The 15,228-nt window shown below is 41.2% G+C and overlaps 1 protein-coding gene across 1 annotated transcript in view; it reads left to right on the forward strand.

The window, feature by feature from the left end:
* The window catches only part of LOC138579912 (formin-I-like), a 1,210,893-nt gene that overhangs the window by 169,761 nt on the left and 1,025,904 nt on the right, over window positions 1-15,228 (forward strand). The window contains exon 5 of the mRNA XM_069650137.1: window positions 12,285-12,448. Coding sequence (XP_069506238.1) covers window positions 12,285-12,448 — 164 coding nt within the window. The remainder of the gene's footprint in view (window positions 1-12,284; window positions 12,449-15,228) is intronic.

Here is a 15,228-nt window from a genome sequence, read left to right on the forward strand (position 1 = left end):
TCGTTATAACCCAGCACTTATGTGACTAAATTCATGTGCCACTACTCTTTCTACCGTGCAGACATGAATGTAACATCTATGTAATCCTCATTACAATACAAGGGCATTTATTTTGAAGATCATCTTATTCAATGTACCATGTGTAGTACATTCAAGAATTGGGGTTTTATTGCCAAGTATTGTCCTTTTGCGCAAACTGAATTAGAGTTGAATTAACTCTTGAAAATCATATTGTGGTTGTTTCCAACTGTACAAATATAACAGTTTCTAAGGGTTCCTCGAGGTAGAATTCCAAATAATGATCTATTCCTACTTTGATACTTGTAATGGTTGTTTTACCTTTAATTTTTTATGTTTTATAGATATATCTTTCTTCCATTCTCATGTATCTCTCAACACATGTTTCACCCGTTTTTTCTAGGAGGCTCATCAGGAGAGAATCCTTAGGAACTCCAAAATGTGTTTTTGGGTATATTTCAAGGTTAGATTTCCATTTACTTTTTCCATATTTAAACAGAGTTTGTCCAGTCCTCCAATTAGTGCTTTAGATTTTCTGTTATTTAGATAGGGATTCGATTGTCCCCTCTCTGATGCCACCGATCCTTCAGAGATAAAGTAGGTGTTATATGAAAACAACTTTGGCTGCATCTATCGATAAACAGGCAATTACAGCAGCCTTTATTCAGTTGTGGGCCATGTGGTCACGTTTTTTGACAGTATGTCAGTAAGTGTCGGGGCAGCAGTAGAGAGTGGGGATGTTGCTGCCCAGTATTACATTGAGTGGTCTGTGCAGGGTATGCTTTCTCTGTGCGGAGGCCGAATTCAGATACCAGGCTGAGATTGCTGTCCTGGCTGAGACAAATGTATGGGAAGGTAGTCCCTTCTCTATTTCCAGGAATGGGTCGCATTGAATGTAGATAGGTTGGATGCCTCATGGTGCCCATGGGTAGGAGATACTACATGGTTCCTGCAACGCTAAGTGTCAGGAAGACAGGTTCCCTCGCTTATACGGTCAGGAATCCGGGCATGATGAAGAAAATACACAGGAATTGTTGATGGTAGAACATTCTTGGCATGAGTGATGCGGCTAAAAAGTGCAGCACTCATTTGAGCCTGGTAGTGCATGTGTGCCTGCTGCCCACCAGCACTGCCTTGGAGTGCCAGCTATTCCCCCATTGCCTGTTCTCCTATGACTCATCTCTGTGACTGCCCATTCTTCCATCTTGGGACATCCACCTCTCTGTTCCACCTCCAGAGATTTATCATCAGGACCCAGCTGTACCAACTCCTTCTGTGCAAAGCGGTTTGCTAAACAGAGAGAAAGGAGGTTGATCACTTTCCTTAGCTGGCTCCCTTCTTTGGAACAGTCTCCCCAAATGTGAAGTTGTAAACGTGGTAGGTAAGATGTGTATTAAATAAGGGCTTACATACCTATGTTCGAATAAGTTAGAACTTGAAATTGCTTTCGTGTAATTTCTTTACACCATGCTGAAACCACATGTATACTCGTTCTCAATACACATGAATTACTAGAATGACAGAATAAAGGCACACATTAGAAATGTATTCTAGGACATCATCTTCAGACATACTATCACATCATAAGGATATGTGAAAAAAGCCAGTTCTTGAAGATTTTACACCCATGGTTTGTTCCATTCCCTGTGAAATATCTATTTTAGTTTGTGGCCTGCCTTTCAAATGTAGCAAGTTCATTCTTTGAAATAAAAGCAGCCACTTAAATATTACATTTGTTATGCTTAAATCTACACTAGGCCTTGTTCTTCCTACTATTTTGTTCTGTGCTAATAATGTATAATATCCTGTACTTGATATTTTGGGCTCAGGAATTCAAACATGACTCAAAGAAAATATGCAATACCATTCTTCTTTGGACATACAAATGAGCAATTGTGCAGTCTGACAAGTTTCCTCTTAACTGTGGCAGCATGCATGAGGCAGAACACTCCGGGTAAATGCCAAAGTCAGTGGTTATCATATCACATGCTCTGCCAAGAAAGCATTTTATTTATTCGAAGACTATTTTTTATTAGCTAGAAAATCATCCCATCTTTAATATGTCTTTCGGAGTTCACAGATTAACATTTCTAAAGCATTTGTCATGTGTGATTTTCTGAGACCAAAATGTCAAGGCCTGAAATTCTAAATTACAATTGTTTCAGTATAGAAAACTGCATATGTTTCAAGTGACTGTCTTTTTTTGGAGCAAAAATGCATGTTTTTGAAAATGTGTAAGTATTATTATTGTGTAATTTAACCAATTAAATTTATAGAGATTTAATTTGATCATAGAGGGACTGAAATGAAAGAACAGAATTGAAATTGTATTTAAGATTCAGTTATCTCTTGTGAGGCATGCTAAATAGCTGAAAGGTCTCCAGTCTGGTTGGCATCTGCTTAGAAGATTATAGCAATTAATAGCCAGGACAGATGGATTTTGACTACTCTGAACAGCTCCTTCATAATATTAAACCTTTAATTTTATTTAGGAGATAATCCTATGAGTGCATTTCAGGCATTCACTAATGGACATAATGCTTTCCAGTTCAAAGAAAATCTGTAACACATGTCATCATCCATCAAAGTCAAAGGCTTGTAAAATGTGCAGTAGCCCTTTAAGGTCAAAGAAAAAGGTGAATGAAATCCAGATGCCTGGCAAACTGACTCCTGCTCTGAATATTCTATGGTGAAAAGATAGTGGGTTGATCGGGTATGATGCAGTGTGAGTTTTAAAGTATAATGTGGGGGTACTAATTTCAGCCCTCTGAGTGTTTTTTGATTAGTGATTTCTTCTCTATTCTTAAGTTGGAACCTGATTGTTTCTGGTCCCTTTTGTTGTCACTGTTTTCCCGTGTATTTTCTTCTTGAGTTTGTCCTTGTGCACTTTTCACTTTCTATTGTATTGTGTCGCTAAATATGAATTGCCTTTTTTGAAGGATCTTTTTTAACTACTGTTAATCAATGTAATACAATTTATATATTTGGATAAATTCCTGCCTCTAATGGATATTGTGCAGTACTAACCTGTTTGGCTGTTCCACTACTTTAACGTAGGGATACACACGTGTTTCCCTTTGTAGTGTGGAAATTTGATTCTGCTAAAGGTTGATGCTCCACCTGGTTACGACACTGTCCACCAAACATTCTGTATAATATGTGAAGGTTTTCCTTAAATTAGGGGGCTAGTTTGGTGGAGCAGTATGAATACCCTGTCCCCCCACATCTCCTTGTGTCAGTTTGAAAGGATATTGATAACATGAAGATGGGATATTTGGGCAAGGTATTGTCACTTCCCTCCAGTGGATATCCAACATTAAGGGCCGGATTCACACAGCATTTTCTTATGGGATTCTACCATTATAAAACACTCTGTGAATCAGGCACTAAATGGACAATCAGTAATTGAAATCAAAGTGTTTCTGCATGATGAATTGCTCAAAAAAGCTAAAAAAGTATAACATTGTCAACAACTATCAGAATTGTATCATTCTAATGTGAAAGCAAAAGAAGATATCGAGGCTGAGTACCTTCAAAATGAAATACACCAAACGCAGGTTATAAAGATGCACAGATCTTTATTCAAAGTAACTGAACAGTTTTCAAACAAACAGAGTATCGGATAGCTATCAGGCCCTCAGTTCACCACAGTGAATACCAGCCCGTTCGGTGTGGGAAGTGAGTGGGGCTGTACATCAGAATAGTAGTGCCTTTCATTCAGTATGTTATCTGATGTTCAGCCCACTTGCAGGATAACCATTTCCATGGGCTAGAGGTTCATGTCGAGTTTGTTCCTAATTTTTGCATCTATACATGTATGGATTATCCTTAATACATTCATCAACAAGTCACAATAGCAACAGTGTGTCAATATAGTCAAACAAGTGTTCACATTAGATGCTCGAACAGTATTGTGCACGATGTATGTTCATGTATTAGTCTTGTTGGTACATATAATACTTTATACACAGGTCAACGAAGGACAAGGTCTCAGTACATGACCCTAACATTTGGCCTGCAGGCAGTTTAGACATTAACTTGTACACAGAGGTCAAGACGGCCATGTTACATTCAAAACAATACTGTCCACCATCTTAGAACACAGGGTTACTTTAGAAAAAGAGAATCTAAAATGGCGGATTAACCTAAAATGACGGCATACACAGATCTAAGGTCAGGACCTTGCAAGGCGGATTTCCTCGCAGAGCGACTTTGCCTAGGCCAATATATATACACACGATCTAGAGGGTATAATATGATTTCCCGTTCAACACTAAGGGCCTCATTACACGGTAGGCGGTAGGGATTTACCGGTACCGGTAAAATACCGGTACCGGTAAATCCCTGCCGCCTTACTACGAGGTCCCTTAGCGGGTTGGACTTTTAACGCCTGCTTTTTGCAGGCATTAAATACCAACCCGCTAAGGGACCTCGGAGCTAATTACGGCACCAAAATTGCGGTGCCGTAATTAGCGCCTTCCCCATTCCCATTGAGCCCTATGGGGCAGAAATGGGAATGGGGAAGGGCAATGGCGGAAGGGGGATTTACCGCCCCTCCAACCTTGGGATGGGGCGGTAAATCCCCTTTCCGCCAAGGCGGTGCCGGTATTTTACCGGCATGAGCCATGGCGCTAATAGCGCCATGGCTCACCGCCTACCGTGTAATGAGGCCCTAAGTCTTTACATGTTCACCAGTCTTGCAGAATCGGGAAAGATTTGTTTTGTCATGCTGCCACATGGTCATAAAGAGTTATACACAAAAAAAAAATACTTCTTTTAAAAATGTGCAATTTATTCCCTCCCATATACATATAGAAGGTCAGCATTTGTAGTATGTAATGTATACTGAATATATAGTGAATGCTTGATGAACTAGCAATAGCGAGATTCATACAGACAGGTAATACATTATAATTTTGTTGATCATCGGCTAGATTTTCCTAATGTTTTGTACTCACATCCATGGTAAATCAGGAGACCAGTTTGGTTGAAGTTACTTCATTCTTTAATACGTTTCAATTTTTGACTGCCTGTCTGTTTCTTGGCCAGAACTGCAGAGTGATTTGTATAAACATGCAAATCATTTGCCAAAGAAGACTACAACACCATTATTGCCAGATACAATGATTGAAATGCAGACAATTTTTCAAATTGATGGGATGAAGCCAAGAATATAAATATTTGGTTGTATAAATTAGATAACACACTTTAGTGCATTAGTTACAAGGACAGATCACATGATTGCGTAGCCTGCAGAAGATGGAAATGTTTGCCAGTTTAACACTCCAAGCCATCTAAAAGAACATTACTCATGTGTGCATTAAATTGATTAACAAAGAGGTAGCTATCTTTTTCTGTGAAAATATACAAAACAAGACCTGTAGTAATGTGTTCTAGCACATTGTTTACTTGTCTGAATGGACCAATGTGTTAACAAATAGTTATGGATAAAATGAGATGCTCTTTATGAAATGTGCAGCACATGTTTAATTGAATCTAAAAGCAAAGATTGTAATTTTGCTTTTGCTAAATTCTTTCCATATGCTGTTGTGGAATGCTTTCCAAATTTAATGGAGATGGAGGTCTACAGAGGGGTAAAACTGTTCACAGGGAGTGTGACCAAATGACTTGTGCTCTGAAGCAGAGCAAAACCACCTACTTAGCCCCCATACTTCTACTACCCAACAATGATCCCAAATATAAAGTTTAAATAAGCACAGCAAAGAGATATACCACATTCTCCATGTGTTGTAATGAGGGTACAGGATAGGCCTTCTCAGCAGGGGTGTGAATGTGAGACATGCAACCTAAATAGCCGAAGTCCAAAAGTTGCAAAATAAAAGAAGGTTCAATGAAGTTTTTATGAAAATACATGTACTTTAATTAAACAAATAAATAATATAAAATTACTATTAAAAACCATATAAAAACCCACATATGTAAAAGAAGACAGAAGATGCAGAACAGAAATGTCTAAGCATTCTGGATAATGTGTCAGGGAGGAAGCAGTCAGGAAATGCAAGAATGTTATTCAAAAGGATGTGTCTATGGTGAAAAAAGATGCAAAGGGGACTTGACCAGTCTCTAGTGCCCCAAAAGGTGGAAGTGGGGGATAGGTTACATTGAAAATACCTGATTCTACTGTTAGTTCAACAGTGACACACCAGGCTTCAGACCTTTCTTTTTTCAGATCAAACCTGGCACAAAGGTGTTGAGTCCGTCAATTCCAGGTGGAACATCGCCTTTAGGTCTGGTTTGAGCAGCTGCTTCATATGGTTCAAAGGCCGCATCTAGCGATGCAAGTCAATGAGCAACTAGGAGTACTCTTCTTTTGGGTCAATGAGTGACACAATGTCCGAGTGATTCGAGTCGAGCTTTGATGCAAATTTCTAGGTGTTTGATGCTTGGTTTAATGGTACAGTTTTTCAAAGTTGTCAGCATGATCAGCTGAAGCTCGAGTTGATTGGGTGAAGAGGATCTGCTGAGGCGAAGCTGCATTGAGTCAGTTTGTTGGCTGCAAACTACAGTGGTTAGATGTTCGAGTGAGTGGTAAAGCCAGTACTTGTGTGTCAAGTTAGTTCAAAGAATTTGAACGTGGTTCAACGGTAGCTGGAATTGATTTGAATGGGAAAATCAGGGATCATTGCAGTTCTGGCTCTTATGGAGCTGTGAGAACCACCAAAGGGGGCTTCATTTCAGGATTAGTCCTTTCCTTATGTGTTTATTTATTTATTGTGCATTTGTGGGGTGCTTAAACATTAAATAAATTGTGTTTCAAAGCACCCACATGGCAACAGGGAGGGAACATGGGGATGAAAGGCAAATACAAAAATGAAAGAGAGAGGCGGTTCTACGAGGCCTTGTGAGCATTCAGAATGTGCAGAGAGAGAAAGGATGAGGGGGGGTAAATGCTAGGAGTACCATGGAGGTAAGTGCTAAGGAGTGAGCTGCAAGCAACTGTTAAGTGACTGGCAGAGATCACCTGGTGCGAGTAGTTAGTGCAGGGGATGGGCAGAACCTGGAGGATATTGAGGTGGGCGGCCAAGACCCAGGTAGACACATAAGGACCATGGGCACCAATCGCATTGACTGTGGGGCTTAAAACAAGAGGGAGGGAGGGAAAAAGAGGTGAAAAGGAAAGTCTTGAGGACCTTCCTGAATTTGAGAAGATCTGGCTCAAGAGAAAGCAGAAGGGGGAGGCTGTTCCATAGGAGGGAGTCAGCCAAGGAAAGAGAATGGCCAACAGCTCACTGTTTAGCAAAGCACTTGACATGCAGAGAGTTGGTGCCTGTGAAGCATAAAGATCTGGGGGGAGAGTATTTAGTGAGAGCCAGTTGTAGATAGCGTGGTCCCCTACCCCAGATAGCCTTATGGATGATGCAGAGGAATGGATTCGAATTTGATAATTGTAGCAACCAGCAGCCAGTGGAGAGATTTTAGGGCTGGAGAGATGCGGTCCCTGTACTTGAGGACAGGGTAAGTCTTGCAGCCCTATTCTGGATTAGCTGGAGGTGTCGTAGAGAGGGAGAGAGTAGATTAAGGAAGAGGCTTTTCAGTCTCTGTTCTCACAGCCTATGCAGGTTTTAAAGCTGAGTGGCAGACTTCGGTTCTCAGAAAAGTCGCACTTAATGTGAGCTGGTAGGGTGAAATGAGCAGAGCTTGACACTGCTTTAGTGCACTCTTTCTTCACCTCTGTGCCCGCAAGCTTTGGAAAGGGGTCCAAATGAATGCTCCTTGAAGTCTGTGAATGAATCAATGAAGGAGTGAGAGACCCCCTCTTCCATAAGTAACAAGCCTTCTTTAAGGGGTCCAATCACATCCTTGAGACAAGTGACCCTTGTCACTGGATGTCATACCCAGAGTCCTTTGTTCCACACGAAGTGAAGGTAAGACAATAATCCATTGAAAAGTAAGACTGAGGCATCCTTCCTAAAACCCACTTCTGCTCTCTGACTGTTCTTAATCTGCCCCTTTCCCAATGTGCAGCTTCAATGGCTCTCTGGATTAGAGTCCCATAGTGTGAGGCAGACCTTTGTTATGGAATTGCCCCTTCGTTGCCACACTTTCAGGCAATCACCAGCTGGAATATCCCAGGACTGTTGAATGAAGAGTTACCTTTCCTCTCAGAAAATCAACAGAGGTATGCATCCTACATGTTGTGCCATTCACTGAAATGCAGACAGGTTGATATCTAAAATTCACACAGCCTCCCATACCTTTGTCTGAGCTCACAGGGATGACACTACAATACTACAAATCAGATGTGGGTTTAATAATTATATATACCAATCTAGGCATGCTTTATATTCCCAGATTATCCTGCCAGCAGGTGGGTTGTTTATTATAATTATGATGGTTTTGTGAAAGAGGTGTAGACTTAAAAGCAGCCTCTGTTATCTAGTGTATGTCTGTCACAGTAGCTTTAAAAAAGGCACCTATGTAAGCATTATCACTCAGTGAAAGGTACATGCAGGAGGCAAGAGTAACCGGCTCATGTCTACTGCAGGCCATTAGTAACAGCAGCAAAATGTATGGGAGTACTAAAACCCAAACGAGCAAAAACAATCCAAGGAGCAATAAAGAGTGTGCGAAATGCAAGAAAAACAAGGTTTTATTGCATGCAATTTTGGCCAGGAAAAAAATGCTTAATTTGAAACGCCCACATAAACTTTTGCTACATAAACGAGAAAACACAAGCAGTAAATTACAAAGCACATGTAAATCTCTAATGTTTCATTGGTTATCACTGTTAGTCCCCTAAGGAAAACTATGCATTAGTTGGCCCAACTGTACCCTGTGAACAAACAAATACAACCTGTCCATCAATGACCCAATCTCTGAGACAGCAGAAATTCCCTATCCCCATTGGCCCAATGTTGGAGTACAATTGTTGCAATGATACCCTTTCTGCATTTATTGACCAATCCCTGAGTATCTCATGGTAAGCTTGCCCCTTGAGTTGACCAATCAGATGATGAGGTATAGGCAGGGTGGCAACAGAAATGAATACATCATCATGTTCACATGCGACCAGAATACTTATCACCCCCTGATGGTTCCCGCTCTTGTGGCTGAACAATTGACAGCTCATATTGCAACTCCCATTTGGAAAAATGTGGCTTTTCCAGTATATATTCTTCCCTTTCTCCTCTGAGACACCACTCTTTGGAAATTAATTTCTCCGATTTATAGATTTCCTTTTCTCTGTTAGCAGCAGTTCTGATTGAGTGACCATTTTTCACTGGGGACAGTGTAACCACAACTTGATCAGATCCCTCTGAACACAGCCCAACATTACCCTGCTCTCACTGAGATATGTCCTCCTCCACTAAGGTGCTGAGTCAATGTTTGGAACACAGAACTGTTATCATGTCCTTGTTCAAAGCCTGAGATACTGCTAGGCCCTACAACATCAACCAAACACTTAGCTGCATTTCACACCACCTCCAATGACTTTTACATTGTCTGTGCACTGGCTGAGGGGAGCAGGAATCAAATATAACTCACTAACAAAAACCAAAGTTACAGCCGTGGTCCAGTCATCTCAAGCGACTAAAAGCTACAACTTCTAATTTGGCCTAATTCAACCTGGCACAACTCTAGCTAATAAAACGGGTCTGCCAACAAACTTGTGCTTGTTCCTTAATACTTGCTCGGACTGACTCCTAGTAACTCAATGAAAAAGCTTTTCTGAATACAAGAGAGTACCTTACACAACTTCTCCTAGGTATGCACGTGCCACAATCCAATTCAGCTACTGCTCACTAGAAAACACCCATTATGCCACTTGGGCCTATACCCTAAAATACGTTTTACAGTGTGTCTGATCAAAATGCAGTTTATACATGGGAAAATGTTGCACACAATGACAAAGAAAACTGCCACTAGAATGGATATTGCTCCATGCTACAGGAGCTTTCTTAGTTTGTACTTTCATGTTTGGGGCATTGGACTTTCATCCCAACAACTAACATTAGGTCTCACCCTATGGTTCCTCGCAGGATTGACCAGGTTATGTTCATCTAATCGACGTATTCCTGCGGTCCAAGATTTGGATCAGAGCTTGTTTCTGATGACATTGTCCACCAAAAGCTCTTTTTACTCACTTTATTTCACTAACCCTTATTTAATATATTTTATTTTGAAGTTTAGGAACCACACGTGTTGCAGTGAATCACTTCAAAGAATGGAAAGGAAGCTATAGAGCCTGTAAAGTAAACAGATATTTTAGCTAATCAGAACACAACCAAGCAGATTCATAAGTAATAGTATTAACAGAGGGAAAAAGGGGCTTACAGAGCCTAAGTGTATAGGAAGACAAGTGATGCTAACAATCTAGATCATCATATACACAGTGATTAGGTTATAATTAGAGCAAACAGGTTAAGGTGTCCTCTGATTAGAACCACAAAGAGATAGGGAAATAGCAAGGTTGATGTTGCAAATTAGGATCAAGCAGTTCAGAACACCTGCCTGGTATGTTTTGTTGAAAATATCGTGTTTTTGTTATAGACCACATGCTTCTTTCTGTAGGAAGTGAAATCCAATCTAGCTCAGGGCCTAATATTCAATAAAGGTCTAGATGAACATCCAGGATTTGTTTTCGTTTTAATTTCTTGAAAACCAATTCTGATTTTACTTAAACGGGGGAGTCTTCTCAAATGTGTAGATCTAATGGCAGATAACCTTTTCACGTTGTGTGATTTCCTTATAGCTGAGCCATGGTCATCACATACGGTGAGGCAGGTCTATGGATCCTTTTAGGGATGTGCTTGCTCATGCTTGAGTTGAGTACCTGGGTCCTGTGTCCCCTCCTCCTTTGTGGGTAAGATGAGTGCTTTTTGAAGGAACCTTTCTTGATTAGAGAGCCAATAAAGGGCCTTTATAGAGGAAGAGATTGAATCCCATTATTTTAGTGTAAATATGCCCATGCCTGCTTTGTATTGTAGATGTAACATATGATGGATCAAGTCTTTAAGTCCCATGTTGGCCGAGTTGTAGTAGCCCAGTCTTGGCAACTGTAAAGCCTGGATCCCCTCCGTTATCAGGGGCATATCAGGGTAGGAGATTATTTTCGTGATCATCTGCAGCTGGTCATGGTATTTCGTGTGTACTTGCTTGATTTGAGGTATATAAAATAGGTTGGGTTCAGCCTGATTCCAACATGGTCGGCTTTCAGAATACCATTAAAAGGGGATCCCCAAGATGCCCTCGGAAGGTGCTACCCTTAGGTGCTATTGTCCTTAATCCTGAAGTACATTATTTTGTTTTTCCTCAGCTCTGAGTTTCTCCCTCCATATTAAATGTGCAGCAATTCTGTTCCATTCCTAAACCCCAGATCACTCAATGGCACATTGCTGTTCTGCTGCTGCCCTGAGACTAATGTACTCAGACACTTTTCATAATAAGAACTTGTGAATGTTGATGATATGGGTTTTGACCATGCACTGGACCACAACGAAAGTAGAAACACAGGGCAGAAAGAGATGATGACCCACTGTCCTGTTTCCATTTCCAAAATGCATTGGCAGTATCCACAATGAAACAATGACTTAAGTATTCCAAAATCGGCACAGTGCGACACAAATCTGTTCTGGGGGGGGGACTGGTGACAGCTGCTGCTTCACAAAGTGTGGAAACAAACCTCTATGGGGCTCTTCCACTTCAAATGGATACTTCCTGCCCTGTGCAATGGCAACCATACATTGTTTAAGTGAGTCTATGTGTGCTGCACTTTCCTTGCAAATGAAAATCCACTTTACGCGTCTAACCCTGACTCTGTGAAACAATCTTTAGTGATAGGCAGGGAATGGGTTTGCTTCCCCGTGACCATAACTTCTAGAACGTACAGGTGTATTTTATCTAATACTGTAGGTGGCATGTGACTTGCTACTACTCTATGGGTTCTATGTTATTAAAAGGACAGTATTTTTTTCGACAGGTTTTTTACCAAAACCTTTTTTTTTAAACTCATCAGAAATATTTTTGGGGGTCCTCCCCTCCCCTAGTAATGTAACATTATTTCCAACACCCTTACCCCATACATACCCTTACCCACTATTTCGATGAGATTTTTCAGTAGAACAAAATCAGTAAAAAAACATCAAAACAAGACTGTCGGCGTAACAACGTTGTAGCACTCTATGCTGTGTTTTGTTTGGAATGTTCTGTGAAGTTAATTCTCGTTAATTGCATATACAAGAGATATACAATGTTAGTACTTATTCACCCACACAAACTAATAGAAGTGTGTTTTTTGACTTTAGATGATGCAACTTCTTAAAATAATCATACATGGAAATGAAAACCCACGCCCAGAGAAGTCTTGCCCGGCAAAACCATGCATAAGAAAGGCTTCCCAAACAGATGTGCTACATGAAGGGCTCTTGGAATTGCAGCAATGTGGCCCCAACTGGGAGAAATGGGTGAAGTATGACATTTAAAAACATGCATGTTTTAGGAACATCCTCAGTGATCCGACTGCAATGCATGTGTATGATTTATCCCGTTTGATATTCGGGGGATTGACACACATCCTGTCCTTTCTGTGTAATAGGATGGTCTCCCCAAAAGGACATTATTTCTTCCATACTGTCTGGTAGCTCGGGCGTTATAGGAGTGTTGCTGGTTCTTACCATCCAAGACAAGTCTGTGCCAAGGATGGATCTCAACCAAATGTCGTTTGACACCTCTTTCTCCTGAGTGATTCTGATCCCAGTGTTTCAGACTCCAATAGAGTTTTATTTTTCCAAACTATCAGAATGTGAGTGATAGTGTAGAGATAGTGGATAAGGAGATATAGATGCAAAGGTAATATCAAGGTGATCAGTAGAGAGGCAATGACTGAGCAACTGAAGCATCTTTAAAAATGTTAGAACAATTTGTGAAGAGTGGAAGATGAAGAGGTTTATTCAGCAGGATCGAAGTTAGCAGTCCTGTAAAAGGTATTTGTTTATTCATGCTGAAGTTCAAGACGCCGAATACAGTAATCCATATACATTTGAGGTAGTGTGCAGTCAAGTTTGTTTCCACCATTGAGTCAATGGGCCTGATTCACAGAAGCGTTTATAAAGGTGCAATCCCATAGGAAAACGCTCTGTGAATCATCAGGCCCAACATGCCTATCATGTATTAGATCTGGAGTAACTGTAGGGTAAACAGAAATACAAAAAAAACAAATAAGTATCTTTACAAACAATGAGCAGGTTGTGTTTCAGCATTGCTGGCTACAACCAGAGCCTGAACATGTAAAACGGAACATTAGGCCCCATTATGCTAGATTTGGAGGCGCTATAACTTGGCACACTCCCCTTTTATTAAGCCAACCACAATTGTAATTCCAGTGTGAATAATAATGCTGCTGAGGTTTATTTTCTTGGTACAAACGAAACGGGCATAAAACATTAATATGTACAACGAACCCATTTCTATGAAAAAAAGGTGGATAAAGACAGCACTAGGGATTGGAAATACACAGATAGACAATGCAAAAGTACGTGAAAACCAGGTGTGTCGGAGTGGTTGAGATCTGGGCAAATTGGCCTCAATGCATTGAGTCACCTTCTCACCTAGGGGCAAGCCCAGGCCCTTTTGGGAGGGTGTGAGAAAGTTATTCAGAGTTATAGGTTTAACATGTCTGCTCTAACAGGGATATGACAACGCTGCGGGTGGAGGTTTATCATATGTTTAGGAACGATCTTGGCAATTTTAGTTATTTATATACAGGAGGACCACTGTACTTTTGATCACAAAAGAAAATACAATAGATAAGAAATCAGATTTAACAGGAAGCAGTGAGCTTTTCAGAATGGGGTGACCAGGTTGTGGATGGAAGTAAATTGAACAGTCACTGGGGACAATTCACAAGTGGGCAAACCTAGATTAAGGACAACCAACATTTGACATGCTTAAGTGCAGGTAGAAGCTACGGCCAGCTGTGCTCAGGATGGAACCATGATGGTTGACGTGCCAGAGTGGAGGCAGAGGAAGTGAGGGACAGAGGCAGGCTGGAGGCAAAGGAATAATATTAGGTAGCATGCAGATGAGAGGTAGGTAACTTGGAGATGAGGAGGTAGGCTTTTTCTTTGATTTCGAACACATCCATGTTGACTGTTTCTCAGCTGTCCGGAGGTAGGGAATTCCATGCAAGTGGAGCAACAAGAGAGAAAGAGTCGAAGCAAGAGGAAGCACAGGGAGGGGGAGGAGCAAAAGGGTAGTCGAGGAGGCCGAACAGAGATTGCGAGAAGGCTTGTAAAGTTGGATAGAGGAGGATAGATACAGTGGTGCTTTACCATGGGTAGATTTGTGAACCAGAGGAAGAAGTTTCAATCTGGCCCTGTTTTGCATCATCAGCCATCCAGCCTGGTGATTGTACGAGGAATTAGGTGTGAAGTGAGGGAGTTCAAAGAGAGTCCAGGGAGTGAAGTTAATGATCTTGTCGAGAGGATAGAAAGTATAGTTGAGGAGACCGAAGAGGATGCTGTCAGAGTAGTCCAGTTCAGATAAGATAAGAGTGGTTAAGAGATGCTTGGCTGTTTTTAAAAGAAGGAGGTGTCTGATTTTCCTAATATTTAGGAGGTTGAGGTGAGCTGCTGTTCCACATTTGGAGTTGAAAGTAGATAAGGTGTGGGAAGGGTCAAAGATGATGCTTAGGTTTAGGCAGGGAAAGAGATGAGAGAGAGCTTTTGGAAAGGAAGAAGAGCACCTTTGGAAGAGGTTAACATCAGAGAATGCCAGCCAATATGTAATGGCAGAGAGACAGTTGGACATTTTGATCGAGAGATCAGAGGGGAGTTCGGGAAAAGAGAAGAAGAGTTTAGTGTCATACTTATAAGAGTTAGTATGAGAACCCAAAGGAGGAGATTAGTGTCCCAAGAACAGATGTGTAGAGTGCAAGGAGGAGCAGACCTACAACAGAGCCTTGTGATCTGTCTGTCTGCTATCCAGGAGTGGTGTGCCACCACTGACCTCTGCCTCAATGCCAGTAAGACTGAGATTCTCCTCATCGCACACCAGCTCCATCCTTTCCTGTAGCTCTCTGGCCGGCCTCTCTTGGCCCTCTTCTGTTGCCACATGCAAGGCTAAAAACCTTGAGGTCAACTTCGACTCTACACTCTCCTTCTCTCCTCACATCTCTGACGTCTATAAGAAGTCACACTAACAGCTGCACCTCCTCAGAGGTATTCTTCCTTTCCTCTCCTTCCCCCAGAA

The sequence above is a fragment of the Ambystoma mexicanum genome, chromosome 3p, assembly GCF_040938575.1.
Source record: "Ambystoma mexicanum isolate Mex_15411 chromosome 3p, UKY_AmexF1_1, whole genome shotgun sequence".
NCBI lineage: Eukaryota > Metazoa > Chordata > Amphibia > Caudata > Ambystomatidae > Ambystoma > Ambystoma mexicanum.